The sequence below is a fragment of the Botrytis byssoidea genome, assembly GCF_014898295.1.
Source record: "Botrytis byssoidea strain MUCL 94 chromosome Unknown BBYS_002, whole genome shotgun sequence".
In the NCBI taxonomy this organism is placed as follows: Eukaryota; Fungi; Ascomycota; class Leotiomycetes; order Helotiales; family Sclerotiniaceae; genus Botrytis; species Botrytis byssoidea.
Window position 1 is genome coordinate 1,630,203 of NW_024065843.1, and position 21,418 is coordinate 1,651,620.

At 41.3% G+C, this 21,418-nt stretch overlaps 3 protein-coding genes across 3 annotated transcripts; 1 reads left to right on the forward strand and 2 right to left on the reverse strand.

Moving 5' to 3' along the window:
- Nucleotides 1-12,466: 12,466 nt before the first annotated feature.
- EAE97_001262 (uncharacterized protein) lies at nt 12,467-14,474 on the reverse strand (the record flags this gene model as incomplete). Its single annotated transcript, XM_038871772.1, has 2 exons — nt 12,467-13,996; nt 14,049-14,474. The coding sequence occupies 2 exons, from the start codon at nt 14,472-14,474 to the stop codon at nt 12,467-12,469; spliced, it is 1,956 nt and encodes a 651-aa protein (XP_038737673.1).
- Nucleotides 14,475-16,649: 2,175 nt separating this feature from the next.
- EAE97_001263 (uncharacterized protein) lies at nt 16,650-19,190 on the reverse strand. Its single transcript, XM_038871773.1, has 3 exons — nt 18,466-19,190; nt 18,034-18,410; nt 16,650-17,980 (listed from the first exon to the last, which is right to left on the reverse strand). Exons 1-3 carry the CDS (start codon nt 18,638-18,640, stop codon nt 17,591-17,593), a joined length of 942 nt encoding a protein of 313 aa, XP_038737674.1. The 5' UTR covers nt 18,641-19,190; the 3' UTR covers nt 16,650-17,590.
- Nucleotides 19,191-19,571: 381 nt separating this feature from the next.
- On the forward strand, nt 19,572-20,949 carry EAE97_001264 (uncharacterized protein; the record flags this gene model as incomplete). The annotated part of the gene is made up of 6 exons (XM_038871774.1): nt 19,572-19,635; nt 19,694-19,736; nt 19,802-19,842; nt 20,104-20,255; nt 20,376-20,739; nt 20,795-20,949. 6 exons carry the CDS (start codon nt 19,572-19,574, stop codon nt 20,947-20,949), a joined length of 819 nt encoding a protein of 272 aa, XP_038737675.1.
- Between the last annotated feature and the right edge of the window lie 469 nt (nt 20,950-21,418).

Here is a 21,418-nt window from a genome sequence, read left to right on the forward strand (position 1 = left end):
GACGCCGATGAAAGCAGTGCCAATGGATGTGAGGAGGAGTAGTGTGGTAGAAGTAGTCGTCGTTCGTTCGGTGGGATTTTGTATGTATGGTACGCTGCCAAAAGTGGATAACACGAATGGAGGAATTATTATCAAAAGTAGATAGGATTGGTAGTAGTTGACAGTTGAATCGATTCAAGTCTCAAGCTGAAGGAAGAGGAGTAGTTTCTTGAGCAGGATGAGGGAGGAATCTACAGGATATTTCAATATTAATATTTTTTGATTTCTTGTGCGAAGGGGGCTTTAAGTTTGTCTTATATGATCAAAGTGATTACATGCCAGAGAGACAGGGAGTAGATCTTCTTCGGGCTCCGCCCTGGCTCAAAAGATGCTTGACGGCTGCGGGACTATGGGACCAGGGGAATACGGAAGAAAAAAAGACAAATCGAAATGAGCAAGACGCATCCCTTCCTTTGGAAAATGGGACAAAAAATGGAAAAATCAAATTTATGAAATTATGATTATGTTTCCGATTATTATGACTATGACTATGACTATGACTATAGTCTACTATACTATATTATTCGGCTATTATACTTTTCCAAACCAGCTGGGGTTCGGGGAGCGTCAACCTTGGTATGCCTAGAAGCAGGAAGGGTAATTTAGTGTCAAAGCAAGCAAGTAAAGTAACACATTAGACAGCTTAGACAGCTTAGACGAGCGTTAAAATGAACCAGAGTGAAAAAAAAAGTATGTCAATCTCGATTCTCGATATTTCGACTCTAGATGGATGTTGACCTACCTACCTATTCAAGCATTGGTATGGTTCAGACACCACAGAGCTACAAACTATCTGACACCAGTGAAGTTGAAATCAGAAAAGAAAAATATGGGGACCAAGTCAGTCAAAACTAGATCGGTCAAACTCTATGGGCATTCAGGATCATCTATTCATCTATTCATCTATTTGTCAATTTGTCATGCAAAATTCCATGCATGTTTCTGGAAGAATACGTATGTGATGGTAAGTTATTTTAACTTCGTGTTCTATGACCTCCCCGCCCCCCTTTCATGGCCGAAAAAAGCATGTTTCTATCCTTGGATAACCCTCTCGAATGCCCCCCTGCTTTAACGATCATGGTGCCTATCGAGCCTATGTACATCATCTTATTTGCTATTCCGGTGTTTATGGATAGGTACCATACATACATCGTACATATACTTACTTGTTGTACTGCAGCGGAAAAGTATAGCTGCAATGCAGCATAAGGAAGGACAATTGCAATGTAAATATGTGTGTGAGTGCACAAGGCAGACCGAATTTAGTTATTCCGAGCGAGCTCTGGGGGGAATTTCAGTTACAGTCTGTTCAATAAATCCCCGACTCGGAGCTGAATCTCTTTCCACGAGTCGTTCGATGCGTGGTAGTATTATATGTCGTAGAGTAATATTGTCAAGAAAGAAAAAGCCATTGAATTGCATAATGTCCCAGTGGTGATTCCCGAGCCCGAGGTCAAGCACCCAGCTTTTCATTTTGAGCTACACATCCGTTGCCCCCTGTGCCTCTGTGCTATCCTAGAGGCAGCACAATTTCTAGAGCCAAAGTTTTAAGGCTGTCTGGTTGTTGAAATGATTTTGGACTGAATTTCCCAGGTACCCATGACAGGTTGGAATGTTCGATGGTAGGTTGGCATGGATATGGGACCCTCGTTTTCTGCCCTGAATATTGTCCAGGTTTATACAAGGTTGGGAACGAATCGCTGGGAACTGTGACCTGCTCTTGGAAAGAATTTCGAACAAAGTGGATTACGATGAACATTCTAAAGCTAGACAGGGCATACTCAGGATGTTTGGAAGACCGACTCAAGATGTTTCAGCAACGGTTGGCGACCATATACATGGATGGCATGGCATAGCATCAGGATGATCACATGGCATTTCTAAAATGATCATTACAGAACCTGGATTGGTCAAAATCGAGGTGGAATGGATGCGAAGCCACTGTAAAAGCATGGTGAGCTCATGGTAGAAACTCGGCTGAAAACATTTCACCTCATTGGATCATACCGACCGATTTCGCGGGTCGTCTCGCTCGAGAATCTTCAATCAGAATCGAACACAGCAGATATTTTGTTGTTCGTTGGGCCTTCATGTTGCTCTGACGCCGCATTGCGTTGACTACTGGGGGGGATTGTCACTATGTATGTACCTGTGCTTTACTTTTGGCCAGCAAACAAACATCACACTCGTACATATTTGCATTCACAAACTTGAATGCAGCCAGTGATTGAGCAAAGAATTGACGCCTCAGCTGTGCATGATTGACTACTCTTGGAGGGGGGGAAGTTTGGTGGTTCAAGTGTATCAATAATTCATTATTAATGCAATTCAAACGAGTCAATCCTCACACATACACGAAAGGAATCAATCAGTACGTCAACAGACTCAACACGATTTTTCGAAAGAATGGGATTTTCACTACCCATATCCCACCTACTTGACTCTTGAGTCTAAAAAGGCTGGACGCTGGTTGCTGGCTGGCTTTGCGTGCACTGGGCAGACATTTATTGATGGCTATCGAATCTATCAAATAATTTCTTATGATTGATCTACAAATACGGGACAGCTTGGGTAACATAACTTCAGTGGATCACCGTCCATTAATTTGACTCTCATCTTAGACTCCAATTGGATACTTCCAAGCATGATAAACTGATTGATCTCCCCTTAGAACATTAGAACAATTCGAAGCGTGTTTGGATTTAAAAGAGTTTCCATTTGGAACCTTGGAAAGTGGGCTAATCTAGAGAAAGAACCAGCCTAGAAGGATTTTATGGTCAAAGTGGTTACGGTTACGCTCTGCCATGACAAGGTAGTTCAAATTATTTTTCAGGGGTAATTAAAGCCAATCAAAACATGGCAAAAAGGAAGTGAATCCGGATTACCAGAACCACTTCAGATCATTATTTCCCTTTTCCACCAATTAAGCCAGCTGGCATTATCTAGTATGAGGTAGATGATTATTCATTCATTTTGACTCTCGACCTACCTATTGACTGCCATCTACTGGTATTGAAACCATATCGCAAGGACAGTAGCAGTTTGGGACTGTGAAGCTCGGAAAGCTTTTACAAACCACCACGGTGCGGCCCGGAATAGAGTCTAAAACTGTTCCTAAGTTTCGTTAGTAGCCAGATGTGGCAGACTAGATGCTGCAAAAGCCGTCGTAATGAAACTTCCAGGTTTCCTTTTCGCACTTATAAGCAACGACTATTAATCTATCCTTCCTTTCTAACGATGTCAGCGAAAAAACGACTGGGTACTAGCATGGCAATAGCATGGTTCTATGCAACCTTCCCGGTGGCCCGACCGACCAAGAAATGATCGAAAGTCTTTCCGTTTTATTGAGAATCCCTGTTGTAACCTTACTGAAGGACCACGGCCGACCGCCGGCTACCAATTCTACTTTGCTTCTTTCGACTCTAGTTTCTTTACCGTTCCGGCTCCATACACAACAAAGCCGGTTGCTAGACCAAACAACGATTTGGCGATTCAGTGGATAGACATCCTTGATCCCAACCCAGCACTGCAACAGTTCGTTGTTGGTTCGTACCTGACATTAGCGTATACTCTTCTACTGCGCGATGATCGTAGTTGACAGCGGTTAGGGGCAGATTGCAGTAGCTTCTAAGTTCTCACTGGGTTATAGCTGTATCTGTATCGATATCTGCTCGATGGAGAATTATTATCATCTTAAACACGACATAGGTATATAGAATAAGACGATATCGACAATTGTATCATGATCATCATGATAAAACGTACTGCAATTTAACATGGAATTAGTTCCCGAGTAAGAAAGGATCCAAGATGACGATATATTTGATACGATCCAGCTATCTTGTGTGCTCCAGCTTCAAGTAGAGTAAGTGGTAAGGTTCAATACGTGCGTATGCTAAAGTACCAGTCTAGATAAGATGCTTTAATATCAGCGCAACGTATCGTCAATCGGTGCGGGCAAAAAAGTAATGTATGTACGCTGTGCAGCGGACGATGACACTACCATAAGCTTCAGAAAACGTTCAGCCCCAATCATCCTGCATGACGAGGAGATAGAAATGTATGGTCAATTGACACAAATAGATACAAATTAGGGAGGTGAGTTTAACATTTTGTTCAGCTCACGTTTTCATCTAATAACCTTACCCGGGGAACAGTCCCCGATTTTGCCAAAGCCGTAATATGTAATCATACATAATATATACCTAGCATCCTAGATAGATGTGGGCCACGAATGGTATCGGTCTCTTATTTGCGCGCGGCTCTGCTTCATATTAGGGACTTAGTTATGTCTCGGGGTTCAAGCAAACCCTGATCAATCACCCGGAGAAGCTTTCGAATGCTTCCAAATGAATTCTAGCCATGTTTTGGGGTCCGCTAGCAATCATAAATGTCTCAAGGGATAATATGTCCACCCAATCTTGGGTCAAGACCGATGAACCAACCCAAAACTCAAAACTTAAGAAAGAATAATGTCCACATTTTCTCTGACTTACCATGGATAAGATGTTCTTCATTTAATCTAGTAAAGCTTAAATTTAATCGTCATGTTGTTGCTAATTATCGCCTCCATCTTTCAGCTGGCCTCGCGTTTTCCGTACTGAGCACCTCGCCGGTTTCATCGATTCTACCGATTCTTACAATTAACGTATTGATTGACTACCGGCTACCGAATATTGGCTATTTACAAAGGACGAATGACAGAATTGGATGCTTTCGCTTTGCCTCTCCGCAAGATGAAGTAATCGGTCCTATCTCATCTATTTTATCAAACAGCCATGAATGATCACTTGTGCCTGACATTGGCATTGACACTGACACTGCCTGTGCCTCTTCATTCAATGTCCATCAAAACACGAATTAGGCAGCTCCATTTTGAAGGATAGCGATCCTCGTTGTATACGACAGCGTAAGCTTTACTCAAGCGAGCTGTATCTTACTTTCGTAGTCATTTGACATTCTACCATTCCAAGAATCTCACCATTCTTACACACACCCTTCATACCATGTCTATTAAGTTGAGTTTGAATAATAATCTATTCAGAATTTCGATCTCGAACGGACGAAATACTGTCCAGGTATTCTAATGAGACCATAACATACCAACCGATTATGTAACCATCCTCCCGTCAGCCCCCTAAAGGGCTAACCTTGTCCCCACGCTTTTCACGATCTCATATCCCCTACCTCTCGCATGGAAGTGTGGATGTCACTTAACTCTACCGGAAGCAGCCATACTTCCCCTTGACTTCCACAGCTCTCAAAACTCCCCACCTGCGTCCCACGAAGGCATCAATGAAAGGATCCACAAATATTACCTTCCAGCGGTGCATGAATGAGAAGCGCGAACGCGCGACCGTTTGCACTACCCGCTCGCCGTTGCTTGCAAACCACCAGGATGCAGTGGAACAAATGGAACATTGAGAAACATTTGAGAGAACCAGGAAGTTCCCAACTTCCTGATTCATCTGCAGTATCGCCCCACAAATTGAATAAAAGAAGTTTGAAAAGTGTTCTATCGGAGCCCGGGTCCCTGCATACTGCAGCCCCTTCATCTCAAACATCTTGGACACCCATGCGTGGTTACTCAGGAGTACCATATTCTGTGCCATGTCACTCTAATGCCCTGTAAATGCCCCGTCGGCAACGCTTCCTTGCCTTCCATATGTGTTCTACCGAGGTTTCTAGAAGGAATGGATGGTTCTAAATTCTTTTCCAATTGGATACCATACGAAATCTTACCTTATATAATATTGTACGACACGTTGGGGAACAAGTTCATCTCATGCACCAAGGTTCCCGACCTGTTGGGCGACATGCAATGCAGCAGCAATCTCCGCTAAGCCGTACCGTTCAGACGGGATCTCCTCCCCGTTAGGATCCAGTTATTTTTCTTGGTCACAGAGTTCTCGATTTCGATCTCAATTCAATGGGAAGAGGATTTGGGAATTCTAATACATTGTCAACCTTGAGGATCATAAAAAGTTTGCCTTTCATTTCATATCACGATTCAATATGGCACGTCGATTATAGACCAACTCCTCTGATTGAGGCGTGAAAATTTTTCCTCATGACGAGGATCCGAGCCAGCATCGTACACGGAGAATATGATGAGCCAGCCTGAGCCTCATCGGCGTTCGTATCAATTTACTTATCAACTAATGATAGGGATCGGTATATCTGATGTGGATATGGATGGCAGTGAACTCATAAATCCCCTAGTACTCCTCTACCCAATCGAGAAATACTTTCCCCGAGACTTTGGTAGCTGGTCTCATTTTTCTTGTTGGGTACTAGGTAGTCATGGAGCCTTCCGAGACTTATCAATGCGTGTGATAGATGGGCCCTCAAAGCAAGATACATGAGTAGCTGCAAGATGAACTATGATCTCCTGTCTTTCCTTCTGTCTTTCCTTCTGTCGCTCACACGTGGGAATGACTAAGATTTTCGGGAGACAGGGACTTTTGAGGGCTGGAACTTGAGTAAGTTTGAGACAAACTATATCCAAAATGGTAGAGGTGATTCCACCCCTTTCTTTTTCCACATTTCAATCTTCTGGATCATCTCATGGATTGATGTTGAGTGCCGTAATCTCGGGTTTTAGGTCAAGCCCCTAATAAACCAGGCTTACATGTGATCTTCACGTGCTTAGGCCATCAAGGAAGAACACGTCGATCTTCATTTCATAATTCCAAGAATTATGTCAAGTAACAAGGCAATCTTTTTAGATGGTACTGTGCCTTGCTTGGGCCTCGAGACCCTTCCTCGAGACCCTTACAATATTGCATCACTGAGTTCCGGGAATCACTTCCGAGTTTCCACTGCGATTTGGGAAAAAACTTTAAACTCCCAATTTCATTTCAATTTATTTCGCTCATGGCCGAAAGCATATTTCCTGCCGTAGTCCACACCCTCAAAACAGTTATCTATTCCTGGAAAGGATATCAGATTTACGAATAAGGGTTGAGATGAACCCACGTTCCTCGCGCAAAAGGTACGTGAGTTATTCTCCGACCCTCGTTTCATCCAAAACTACACTGAGGTTATCCGAGTTTCTAAACACAGTAGCAAGTGCCGCATATGGATTTGGTGAAATGCAATAAAGTACCGGTATGCTAGTCACTTGCGCTTTGCTATGGTCTATATAAAGACCGACGTTTTCATCTCAAGTTGAAGTTCATGCAGCGAGTGCATGTTTCGTTTTGGAAGCAAATGTTGCGGAAATACGAGAAACGGGAAAGACATGCGGAATCTGGGATTATGCTTGTTCGAAAAGTAGTATGCAAATAGTCTTTCCTGGTGATAATAATGACTTGTGAGGAAATTTGCATACAAAGTTCTAATATCTCTGGTCTGATTCAGTATCAGATATCATATCTCCTTTGCATACCCTGTTTGATCTTGTGCATTCCTCATTATCTGATTATATTTCTTAGAAGGCTTAGGTTGACGCTAAATTTCAACAGAATCTCATCCAGATTGCCCTCCTTTGCAAAACGGTGGGAAGACGATCTCTAATGACGTGTCGATTTTCGTAGAACACCAATGCGTGCATGGGCGGACGGGACAGTCTTCAACTTTCGAATTCTTCAACAAATTCATTCTTCAATGTTTTGGTATCGGAATCTATTCGTTTTGTTGTTCAATTTCTAATAAATCATTCTGATCGTTCTTGTCAATATCTATTGAAATATTCATTGGGATATCTCAAGTCCATTTTTGCAGTTGAATCAGAATAACTGCAAAAGGTTTTCAAGCCGTCCCGTTAGCCTGTACACTCACGAGTGGACACACTCTTTACATTTTGGCTTTTTGAAATATTTGTTTGAGTTTCTCGCTGATCAGGGTAGTTTCCGAAGTTCGAATTTGGTTATACTGAGTATCGACTTGCTAATCCGGAGAACCCGAATTGAGGTGTACTCTTCCAGGGCAATTTATAGTTCAACTTCTATGCAACGGCTTCCTCCCGTGTCTCTCTCACGGAAAGTACATGAGTGGACGGCTCGTGTCTCTATAATCTATCATCTAATAAAGTTAAAACCTAGAAAGAAATGTCACTTGATTAGTTTTCAACGCATACATCTTACCAATCTATTCGTGGGGTTATAGCAACCTTCCCAATCAAATCAAACTACAATCCTCATTATTTTGCGAATCTCACACTTTCCAGCTGTATGTCTCCTCATACCTTTCTTTACTTTTTCTCAAATAATACGTTGGCACGCTGAGAGACGAATGTCCCCCCGCGTATTCGAAACCTGATCGTTGTGAGACTGAACTCGGGTCCCATGCGTTCCTTCTTACCCCGACATACAACAGTTCTGACAGTCGCATGACAATTATGTTTCAATACACCTACCATATTCTATTCATGTCATTTCTGGACCCAGACAGGTACCCGTGGTGGAAGTTTGCTTGACGTACATCTATCTGTGAGATTGAAGCTGCAAGTGTCATAAACGGGTAGCAAATATACTTCTCACGTCTCTCTTCACTTCCGATAGATCACTCATTCTAACAAGTCATACATGAATCTTTTTGCGCTGAACTGTGCGTTCACCTATGACAAACAACAATCCGCTTATTAACTCCGAGCAAATATCCTCCATGACCTCCCCCTTGCTCAGTTTCCCCAGCATTCAAATCCCCTCGCCCCTCCCCCTGGAAAAATTCCTCTCTCCATAATATTCCTACCAATAATAATCCCAACATCACAATATCTCACACATCTTTGTTGCATATCTACAACCTCTCCGAAACCGGCCTGGAATTTGACCCTCAAGACCGGGTTTTTGCTAGCGCAATTTTCTCTCCTCAGGTTGGGATTTTGGGTTCTTACACTATACCTACTGCATTCTTTTTACAGCAGTGTAATCACTCTTTCTATTATCTCTTCTCATGTTTATATATTTCTGGATATATGTAGAGGGGAGTTCCCAGTCACTTTCATACTAATTGCTTCGAGAGAATTTTGAGGGGGTATGGAAATGAATGGTCTTATTCTCGTTTGTAGTTGTTGAGCTATGAAGTTTTTCTGGGAGCATCACCAGCGATAACTTACATGCTACTCGGTCGTTGTTCGACAGTCGCACGGCTACTGAAGATTATCTATCGTCAGCTGTTGATGGTCACAATCCGCGAACAAGTTTACGTACAATACAGGATGTGCATGTTTGGATAGCTAGTAGGGGCGTGGGCATGGTGAAGTATTTCATGGGTGAAAATGAGTTTGCGAGGATTATAAATGTTATGAAAGACTTTTACTCTATGTATAGTAATTGTGTAGATTAGATAGAGTATGTCGTTTGAGCGTCATACTTTGTTCTTGAAATGTTGAATAGATGTTGTGAAGTTCGACGGGTGAATGTGATGTGATATGATTGATTTTGTGGAAATCCCCGCGTCGTGGTAACTTGTAAGATGAGATGTGATGGAAGGTGTTTCGATAAGGTGATGAAGATGTGACTGGAAATGTGGAAAAGGGCGTTCATCTAGTCAAATCTCGAGTTCTGGAGTTTACGTGAAGTGTGTTCTTTCGTCGAGACTTCTGGAGTTATATATCTTAACTGTCTGATTTGCTACTTGGTTAGTTGATTGGTTAGTTGTTCCATCACTCCGTTTATATACGAGATTCCCTTCCTGCGAAAAAGTTGGATGCGAATATGATGTTGGGTTTGGTATACTTACTTACTACTGCTCAAGTATGAATTTCTCTGAGCGTTTTTGAGTAATGTGTACTGTGTGCTGTGTATTTCTGTTTTTGTTTTTGATTGTGTTTGTCTCCTGTTTGTTTGTTGAGGATATCTAGTTTCTACGATTTGTGTATATTACAATGGGAATAAAAATATTGGGATGATGTGATGATGTGATATGAAGAAGAGAGGGATGAATTGAAAAGAAATTTCAATCGTGATTTGGAGGTTGGGAGGTAGAGGATATGGAGGTGAACTATTTGGGAGGGGAAGAGGGAGAGGAAAGGAGGTTAGTATCGATAGAATATAGGAGATTAGACGAAATGATATTAATGCCTATGTATAAATAATCAACTATCTCTTCCTCCTTATCACTCCTTCTATTTGTATCTCCAATCAACAATTTACATTCTCGTATTCCCAACATTTCTACAGAAAAATAAGTAATCCCACAACCATCACCCCCTCCCAACTAATAGCCACCTTCAAACCCCCCTTTCCTCACCCCTCCACATCCTCACCCCCTCCCAAACTCTAAACTTCTATCGTTTCCATATCAACATCAAGATATCACATATCAAAAAACATAAACTCATAACTCCCAATCCACCACACAAAAGAAAATCCGATCGTTCATTTCCTTCCAACATTGAATAGATACTCTCATTCGCAGTTTTAGAGTTGGTAGATTATACAGGTAGTTAATTGCTATGTACCTACCTATTAGTTTCGAATATATTTGCTTGATACTCTGTTTCTTCTACTCTAGCAATGCTAGCTGTGTTATCGATTATATCTGTATCTGCATCCTTCTATCTAATCCATTTTCCATCTCTATACCTATCTCCTTCCTATATCCTATATCCTAAATCCTGATCTTCACTATCAATCCCGTCTTATCATCTTCATTAGTATACTCATCCCGCACCCAGTCTTAGCTATTTGACATCCAGTCTCAAAAATCCAAATCCATCCTGGATATCTATTTCTCTCCCAGAAAACTATAGTCCTCTCTCTCTTCCACTCCCCTACGCCTTCAATCCTCTTTCCATATCATTAATTCTCCTCTCTTAATCTACACCCTCCTGCAAATCATCACATTATATTCTCACTTGCTTGCTCCCCTCATCTTTCAGACTCTTTGTCAAGAGCGTTTAATTATCCAGTTATATAAATACATATATATATACACACATATACACACATATATATAACACCTATCTTCATACTTCATGAAATGTCCCATTTCTATCCATCTGTCCATCTCTCCATCTCACTTCCCTATATACTCAAAAGAATCTCATTACTACTTCTCACCACTTCTTTTCCTTTCCCATCTCCCCATTTACTCATTTACTCATCCATCTCCTCATCTCCACAATCTATCCATCTCCCCTCCAATCCTCCATTCCCTCTTCTTTCCACCCCATCCATTGACCATTCACCCATCTGCCAATCATCAATCTACCATCCATCGATCCATTATCCATCTCCACCCACACATCTCCACCACTCTTTCTCCTTTCCATTCCAATTCCAATTCCAATTCATACATCCGACTCTATCCCCTCCAACTCATTTCTTATCCTTATTTTCTCGTTTCTATTCAATAAACTTACTCTTCTCACTATGTGCATCCATCCAACCACTACCCAGCCAACCCTCATTATATCATCACATCATGAAAATCATCAAAATCATCAAAACCATCAACACCATCAAAACCATCAACACACCTATCAAAAAATCTCCAATTTATCACAATTCCATTCATTCATCCATTTATACCCCTGATACAACAATTGCCTTACCTCACCTCACCTCACCTCACTACAATCAATACAAACCTCCATATCCATATCCACATCCCCATCCATAATCAGAACAATACATCTATCTATCTATCTAACCAACTCTCTCATCCCCTCCACTCCACTCCATATACTCACATACCTACTCACACCCATTCGCATATCCCATTCGCATATCCATTAACTGCCTACCTACTCATACCCATCTCCTTACCTATTCCTCTCCTCTTCCATCTATCTCCATCTATTAGCGAATCTACAACTCCTCTTTTTCCAATCCATCACAAAACCACACCCACACTCACTCTCATACACACATAAAATCATTACAGAAAAAACAAAAGAAGACAAAACAAAACAAAGAGTTACCATAAACTTATCATTCTATAAATATATAATCTACCCATATATATATCTATTCATCTCCCTCCAGCGACCCCTTTAATCATTCCTTTACCATTCTGTCACTCACTCCTCCTTATACAACTGTCCTCTCATATGACCCCTCCTCATACACTCCCCTCATCTACCCCCCTTATACACCTCACAATATCATATACAGACACCTAATCCATCATAAAAAAGCACCCACTTTTTCCTTTCCTTTCCTTTCCTTTCCTTCCTTCCATTTCATTCCCTATCACCAATCCCCAAGAATTTACTACTCATAATTTACCAACAATAAATATTCCATTCCCTTCCCTTTCCTTATTCCTCAACCTATCTCAATAAAAAAATAAAATATCCCAAGGCTGCCGTTTGTCTCATAAATATATATACGCAACGAAAAAAACACTCCCTTAACGCCTTCGCCCAACTTTCTACTTTGTCTTGCTTTCGCAAACTACTTTAATTTTCTTCGTTAAAAAAATAACGAAATTTATACCCCTTGAAACCAGATTTCGTACGATGTAAAAAAATAAATCATATCGCCCAACTGCCCCTTCTAGCTCTTACACCCCAAGCACTAGGTGCTGATGCACCATTCGACATGGAAGGATGTTGTCTTGCCCATTCCAGAATATATATTCGTAACGCTTTCCATCTAGCACCATAACCCCCTTCACTTCTTTCCCCCTTGAGAGATCTTCCCTTCTTTTCCTCTACATGACCATCAACTGCCACTAAACCAATATGTCCTTTGATATTCTGACTCTTGTCATCTACTCTCAATTCCTCTTCCGGAATCTGAGAGATCTTTGCCAATTCTTCGTCATACTGCCGAGCTAAAGATGGATATCCGAGGGAAAGGTAATTGTAAACTTGTGTAACAAACGTATCATCAAACTCCTCCAACAACATATCTTCCGATTTTGACCTCGCAACCTCGGCTTTTAACCTATCATCGAGTCCACTGAGCATATGAACACCACCCTTGTTTCTTTCAGATGATTTGGCAGGAACATGTGGCGCTGCATTTGAAAATGCGGAAGAAAACGGATCATCCATTTCTAGATGCGGGGTTGCAATCATTTGTGGTCTTTTGACAACATCCGGACTGAGATATTGTTCATTTTCCTCGGCAACACAATAACCACCCCATAAACCTCCTCCATCTTCGACTCGATGTGGTTGTACGTCATGTCGTTGATCGGATTCGAATTTGGTCGCCTTTGGCGAAGGACACATGCGAAAGACTAAATCACCACCAAGCATTGGAGGAGAGGCTGCGTTACGCATGCGAACCAATTCAGCTTCCTTTTGTTTATCTTGAGGAGTACCACTTGGTCGAGTTTTATCCGTCATTCCATTTGTCCAAAAGGGATCGTGAAATGTTGGGGCGGTGGCTTCCTCAGCTACCTTCTTATTGGTCTCCTCTTCTCTCAACCGATTCAAATTCTCCTGATGTTGTTGCATTTCTTTCGCTGCCCACCCAACCTCTGTAGATTTTCTACGAAGTTCCTGAATGTGAGCATCATCCACCAGCATGCCTACACCTTCCACGGAATCTTCTTCGGAAGCTGTGTCGATCTCCCTATCGTAGAAATGCTCTACAATTTCGTAAGCAGACTCGTTGGGGAATGCCGCTAATGCTTGTTCCATGAGTTGTTTCTCGGCAGCTTTAGCAGCTAGTGCCAGGAGGTAACCCGCAAATCTCTCATCACAACTTTCTCGTGTTCGTGCCATTTGCATCTTCAACATGGAGTCTTCCGAAGATCCCAATGAACCAGATAAAGACGGTGTGGACTCGGCATCTTCACCTTCGTTCTCCGAATTTTCCTGTGAATTCTCATCCGAGTCTATTGGGTCCAATTCTGGTTGGTAAGAATTTGATCGCGTGCTTTTTCTAGTATTATTGTGAGGGCGCATTGAGGGTTGCCGACGCGGTAGTGAAAGTGGAACGTGAGAATGGATATCTGCAGAAGATGAAACGGGCGTATTGTCGGGTGCTAAAGGAACGGGTATGGGACGTATATATTTTCGTTTTTTCTCCGCATAGATATGATTTGTACCCTAGAAACATTAGACACCGAGTAATCAGAGGAAATTTAACTGCAAAACATACCGGTGTTATATCAGTCTTATCAGTAGGTAAGGTAGCCGGGCCAGGAGTGGTAGATCTCTTGAACCTCTTTGTCGTTTCTATTAATTGAGGTGTAAACCTTCTTCTTGGGGCTGATGCATCTGCGGTAGCTGGAGCTTGTGATTTGGACTCGGGAGCAAGCTCTGGAGTTGACAGAGGACTTGGTGATTTTGCTTTGCTTGACTTTTGTGTCGTTTCCACGGGTTGAGGCAGGAAGCGTCTCTTGGGCGGGGCATCGGCAAAGTCCTTCTTTTCTACAGCATTCTCGACTTGCTCTATATTTTCTTTCTTATTACTTCTCGTCGTCGTTTCGACCGGTTCGACGGCAAACTTTCTCACTTTCTTCACCGTCTCCTCAATCGGAGTGGGATCGAATCGAGTTCGTGGTGGGGGTGACGTAGCTGACATGATTTGGAAGAGAATTGAGTATTACGAGGAAGAAACGGAAATGATGAATGTCTAATTTTGTTATTATATCGATGCATACCAGAGTTCACGAGAAAAAGATTGAAAAGATTGAAAAGATTGAAGGGATTGAAGTTGTGATGGAAAGTTAAATGGGAGATTGTGTGTTGTAGTGGTTTGTGGTTGTCATGTATTAGTAGATTTTATTATGGCCCTGGTCTATTATCCAGCTCGTGAATGGCATTGCATACTAAGTAGGAATTTTGGGTTTGAGATGGGAAGAATGGGTATGAGATAGGATGCCCAGTCAGTACTAGGGAGAATGAAGAATCACAGAGGACTGACATAAGTCGGTCTAAGAAGGAAAGTTGATTGGATTGATTGAGTTTTGAGTGGGGAGGGGAAGGGAAGGGAGGGGTGGGGGAGGAATTAATCCTTGGTTTCTTCGTTCTAGAAGCGAAAATGTTGAAGAATGAGTGGAGTCGAGTTTATGATTTGAGTGAAGGGAGGGTGAGGGTGAGGGTGAAGGTGAAGGTGAAGGTGAAGGTTTACATTGGTAGTTTGATAGAGTGAAAGAGAGGAAGGAATTAAATGAGTGAAGATTGATATTGAAGGTTGATATTGAAGGTTGAATATTGAAGGTTGAATATCTGGCTAATAACTAGGTATTGTATAAGTACCAAGTATTTTGAAAGGGATCAAGTGGAGAATCATCGGCTTTTCATAGGTATAAGTGAATAGATTCGTGGACCTAGGTAGATAGATAGATGACCGGATGGATGTACGAGTAGTTTTTAGACGGTAATACAATAAGTTCAGGACGTAAACCCCCGCCATGACCAGGGGATTATGTATGTGTGAGTGAGTACGATGTAGGTAGATAGTATTTTGTAAAGGTATGACTGGGTAAGAAGGTCACATGTGACATTTAACAGCTCATGAGATTTACTAGTGTCGTTTTATGTGATATACGGTTTCATATAGAAATCTAGGTAGGTATCTCAATTCTCGATTCTCAAGTATATTTTATATTTTATATTTATATTTCATTTATACTTGTATTATACAACACATCATAATATCTAGATATATATCAAAATAATCATCAAACTAAAAGAAACATCTATAAACTAAGGGGCTCAGATATAGATATCAACCTAGATAGTACCTACCTACCTACCTACCTACCTACCTACTCAAATAACTCCTCCTCAATGATTTCCCCATCGTATCTATGAATAGAATCATCTCCCAAATACTCACTCGTAAACCTTTATTAATCATTTCCTCGTTTACTCATTTACTGACCCATCTCTTCAATCAATTATCAATTAATCTATCAATCATTCCACCCACTCCATCCATTCCACTAATATTCCAATTCCCTATAAAGTTACGAGACCAGGATGAACGATACCAAATAATTCAATACTCGGAATCCCTATGTAGTACACACCAACCCCTTTTAGACTCATAAAACCCCTCTCAACCCAATCCATTCATTCAACAATTTACAATTGGATCATCCATGAATGTAAGAAGAACTTTCCACGATGAATTTGATAAGAATAAGATATAAGATAGATAGGTGATCAATATCCGTATTGTAGATTTCAATACAACCTTGGAATTGGATATCCAGATCTAATATCTATCTAATATCCATCTCCTCCATCTACATCTATCCTCCATATACATCTCCATCTCCATCTACATCTATCCTCCATATACATCTCCATCTCCATCTACATCTACATCTACATCTCCATCTCCATCTCCATCTCCATCTCCATCTCCATCTCCATCTACATCTACATCTACCCATCTCTTTTCCATATACTATCTACCTAGTACTACCTATCCATCCATTTCTCGTCTTTCCCAAATCAGATATCCGGTTTAGTCATTCCGACAGACAATCAGTCAGTCAGTTAGTATACCTACCTAGTAGACATTTTTCAGAGTTCAGTTAGTAAGTTTATCTAGATAGGTACCTAGTGAGTGGTAGTTAGTTTGTTTCTATCAATCTCTCAATTTATCAATCAATCTATCAATCTTTTCTATAGTTACCATACTTACTAATAAATAGATAGATATAATATCTCACTCTACCTAGGTATCTCATCTCATTCCGATACCTACCTACAATAAGTAAACATCAAACATCAAATCCAAAATTCAAAAAGCATTCTTCAATACCTTCTTCTATACCTATCTCTCTACACCTACTTCTACACCTACTTCTACACCTTCTTCTCCACCTACCCCATATCTACTCCCATCCATCCATCCATCTTATCCCTATCCAAACTCTCAAGTCTCACGCGACCATCATCTCAAATCCAGACTCCATCCAAATTCTCCATTCAAATTCTCCATCCATCCATCCAAACACCAATAAACATTATACATACATATCGTTCACCGTTTCTTTACAATCCATCCATCTATACATACTGCATACATAGCTAACCTACCTACTCCACACAATCGCCTCGTTTCAATCCGTTCTATTCATTCCCTCCTACCATAACATCTATTCGTACCGGTACATCAATTGATTCACCTAGAGCGTGCATATATGCATGTCTCACAATTTCTTTTCCCACCTTCTTGACTTTACTACAATCACACAAACATACATTGTCAATCACTTCACATGAATATCTGAATCCACCTTAGTGATTCTCACACACAAGCCCATACATACATTGAACAATCCAAAATCAGTTGAATATTATTATTATATTGAATATCATTCAATTCCCATTACAGACCCAACTTCACATGCCTATCAATCATAGAAGACTTAGATGGCTGCAAATGAATCCCAACGCCATTTCCTCTTCTACCTTATGCTCCCTATTTGTATGATATCAAAATAAATATAACGAATGAATGAACAAACAGTCAATCAAATAGATGAATGAATGCAAAAACCCGGCACTATACATGAGCCAAAATATCTGATACAACTACACATGCAAAGTGTAGATTTGTGCAAAGAGAACCTTGAAAGGTCCAGATACACAAATGAGTCGGAAAGACTCGAACAGAATAAATCTAACAAAGATTGAGAAAAGGAAAAAAAAAAAAAAGATCACCTGCCACAAGGTCAATCATTTCTCCTTTATCTGTCTTGGTAATCCAGCTGCTCTCCTCATTTGAATATCTCCCTCGGCCAACCATCGACTAGCTTTGACCAATTGTACGACATTGATGATTTGTTTTCCTGCCATGATGGGGAATGAGATTCCCGCAATGATCCATGGCCAGGTTGAATCCATCTTATTTGCGCGTGCGAGTTCCAATGCGCCGGCGCTGTAGGGATTAGCGAAAAGGGATGCGGCAGATGGATTGGAGGGGCTTCCAGGGACGAGTGTGCTTGCTGCTTCGCCATTGTTGGTAACTTGGAGGAGAGATGGGGAGAGCAGAGGAGAGGAGAAGGAGAGGAGGTAGAGGGCGATGAAGAAAACTTCGTTGAGAGCACAGAAGAGGAAGAGGACAGTCTACCATCTTTTGTTAGTTTAAATAGTAGAGATTCATACACAGGTGTACGTACCTTGTTTGTGTAATACAAGTTCAAAATCCAACTTCGAGATTTATCGACTTGCTTGTGACTGGTATCTCCGCCTCCCATCACAAGAGTCGCATACATGTGAATGTAATGACTAGCCAAATCCAACGAGATGAGTCCTTGGAAAAGAAGAGCCCATCGGGGCCAGGCTGAAGACAGGAAGACCAGCAAACAGGCAGTAGTACAACGATCGGTCACCATATCCAATACCGCACCAAATTTTGTAGATTGTTCAAAGTAGCGGGCAGCGTACCCATCGAGAGCATCGAGAAGGCAGGAGATACTGTAGAGAAGAGTACAGGTACGTGGATGAAGGGGCATGTAGTATAGAGATACTAATGCGAGAACGATTCGAAAGTATCCTATGAAGGGTTAGCATGCGCCATCCTATTCGCATATAGATTTGAGGAAGCTTACCGATAACATTGGGCCAGAAGAGAAAGATGTTTTCTTTAACATACACAGCCTCTTCAGACTTATGTGCCGAACCATTCCCATTGCCATTCATGATGGCTTGTTCACGAGCTGCGGGCGTGGGAGTTGATGGTGTAGAAGCGGCCGCTGTTTGTCGTCTAGTCTTAACGCTAGACATTGTTTGTTATTGATTGAGAAGCTTCCAGCTCAATGATATTATGTGCTCCTCAAAAACTTTGTGGTGTGAACAGCAATGTTGTGTTGAGTTAGCTTCGAGGAAATGGTTGATGTGGAAGTTTTTGAGAAGCTGTTTCGAGGGAGGTAAAATTTGTGAACTCGGTAGGTACCAAAGCTTCGATTAATACTCGTAGAACCTTTTTAATTGATTACAAGATGATGTAATAAAGATTTTGGAATATGGGAATGAAATACTCGTAGAAGCTTCAAAGGAGAATGTGGAAAAGGGAAGACAGTTAATGGGAGTAAAGTAGGTATGATTGATTATCTTGAAAGGAATGTTAAGATAGAGAATTTAGAGAATGGGTGAAATGGGTAGAAGGTCAAGAATCAAGTGAATTCCTTATCACACGCAGGTTTATTTATTAAAAGATTCCAGGTTTGTATCACCAGTATAGAACTTCTTCTCTCACATGCATGCAAGCAAGCCAAAATAATAAAAGGATATCTACTGGTATCGTAGGGCAATCAATGAAAATGTGTGTGTTTGCAGCTGCCAGCATCAAATACTAGAAATACTAGTAGTATCCGACCGGTATTATTATAAAATTCAATGACATGGATTAAAACCCCCTTAACCTTACACTCGGAAGTGTCGGGTCTTAGAAAAAACGGTTCATTGTTATATTATAGTATTGTTCGTACCATATCGTACAGACTTTCAAACGAGGGGCTACGGGTACGGTGACCCAAATTACGGAAATCATCTGATCCTCGATTATTCATTGATAGCTGTAAAAGCTTCATGTTGTCAATATCAACCAATACTTCTCATCTCTGATTGCTTGAATTATTTGAGTCAATCTTGGATACCTATATAAGCTTCCATATAACTTCAACAACCAACGACACATCACACAGCCATCTCCAAAATGTTAATCCAAGAAACTCACTATGATGTTCCAACGAAAGCTGGAGGAAAAGAAGGATCTATGAGTACAGCTTGATTCCCCCCCCTCCTCAACACAAATCGATCCCCGCTAATCATATCTAGGAATCTTTCTCTTCCATCCTACCATTCCAAACTACCCTCAAGCGTGTGTAGTACAATCTATTCTACTATCTAATAAGGTTCAAAGCTGAAGCATTGTATCATATATAGACGATTTCCCGGTGTTGTTGTTTTCAGTGAGATTTATCAAGGTTAGTGGGGCTCTGGTGGGGTGTTTCAACTTTCTTAATCTGTTTATTTCTTCATGTCATATCATTGGTCTCCATTGAGCTTCTCATATCCTTATCAGAGTGATAGATTTCCAAGTGACAACTCATCGGTTGGAGTCCCATGGGACTTGCTCAAGGGAAATCACAATACCCGTGTCTTCCTGCTTCCTTATCTTACAACCCCGCACTCACGTGCTACATATAAATATACAAGAGTACATGCTGACACTCTCCTCATAAAAGTCACTGGACCAGTTGCCCGATTTGCAAGACAGATCGCTGGACAAGGTTACATTGTTGCAGCACCCTCATCATACCATGAGTTTACCGGCCCCGAACCGCTCGCTTATGATGTTCCTGGAACTGATGCTGGCAATGAATATAAGATCACCAAGGTATGTTCTTTCCAACATCAGATGTCGACTACACTTTTAAGCCCCCCTTTATGTCCGAGATCCATATCTCCTATATCATTCTCTAAACCTTCATCCATTTCTTACCGCATACCCCCACAGACCCTCGAAGCCTACGATGAAGACTCCACCTTAACAATTGACTACCTTCTCTCCCTCCCTACCTGCAATGGCCGCATCGGCAGCACAGGAATGTGTCTCGGCGGTCATCTTGCCTACCGCTGTGCTCTCGACCCTCGTGTCGCCGCAACAGTAACATACTTCGCCACCGATCTCCACAGCGCAACTCTCGGTCTCGGCAAAAAAGACGACAGTCTCGCTCGTGCCTCGGAAATCAAGGGTGAACTGGCCATGATTCATGGATGTAAGGATAATCATGTGCCTCCTGAGGGAAGAGATCTTATCAGACAAACATTGAGAGAAAAGGGAATTGTATTCAGTTGGTATGAGGTTGCGTGGGCTCAGCGTAAGTTTTTATTCCTCAATATCAAATACCGCTTAATGCTAACACAAAACACAAGACGCATTCATCCGCGACGAGCTATCAAAAGGTCGCTATGACCCCGCCATCTCTAAGATCTGTTTCGAGATCCTCCTTGAACTTTTCGGACGAACCCTCAAATTAGATCTCGGACCTCATGATGGAAAAGAGCAGAAAATAGAAGATATCTGTTAGTTATCGTATACACTTAGCTGTATTGACATCCAAGCGATGAGATATACAATACATGAATTTTCTTCTTAAAATCTTGATTGAAGAAACGTATCCACTCCATTGCTGTGACTCAATCCTTTTTGATCATTCAAATAGCTAGCATCTACCAAGTATTCAGATATCTACCTATTCACCCCATTCCATCCCTTCGATCTCATTATGCATCACCATCTAGATTTGAGATGTATGATAATGTAACATAATCCACTCTCTCACAGTGTTACTCGGAGTCAGGATATCCATCCTATCGTCCAATAGTCCAGATTATAATCCATCAATACAATAACATAAAAAAGTGAATATCCATTCAAAAGCAATTAGAGATTCAAAAATCGTTTAATACTCAGTGAAATTCAATATCTCAAATGATTTGAAGATCCAAATGCACTTAGAAATCTGAAAAGAATCCAATGTTCTAATCGAATTCAAC

What these genes read in the sequence shown, in the direction of transcription:
- EAE97_001263 (XM_038871773.1), bottom strand. Translation starts at nt 18,640, where the DNA reads ATGTCTAGCGTTAAGACTAGACGACAAACAGCGGCCGCTTCTACACCA. An exon ending in CTTCTGGCCCAATGTTATCG is followed by an intron (nt 18,411 to 18,465) that starts GTAAGCTTCCTC and finishes AACCCTTCATAG; the next exon opens with GATACTTTCGAATCGTTCTC. An exon ending in ACTTGTATTACACAAACAAG is followed by an intron (nt 17,981 to 18,033) that starts GTACGTACACCT and finishes AAAAGATGGTAG; the next exon opens with ACTGTCCTCTTCCTCTTCTG.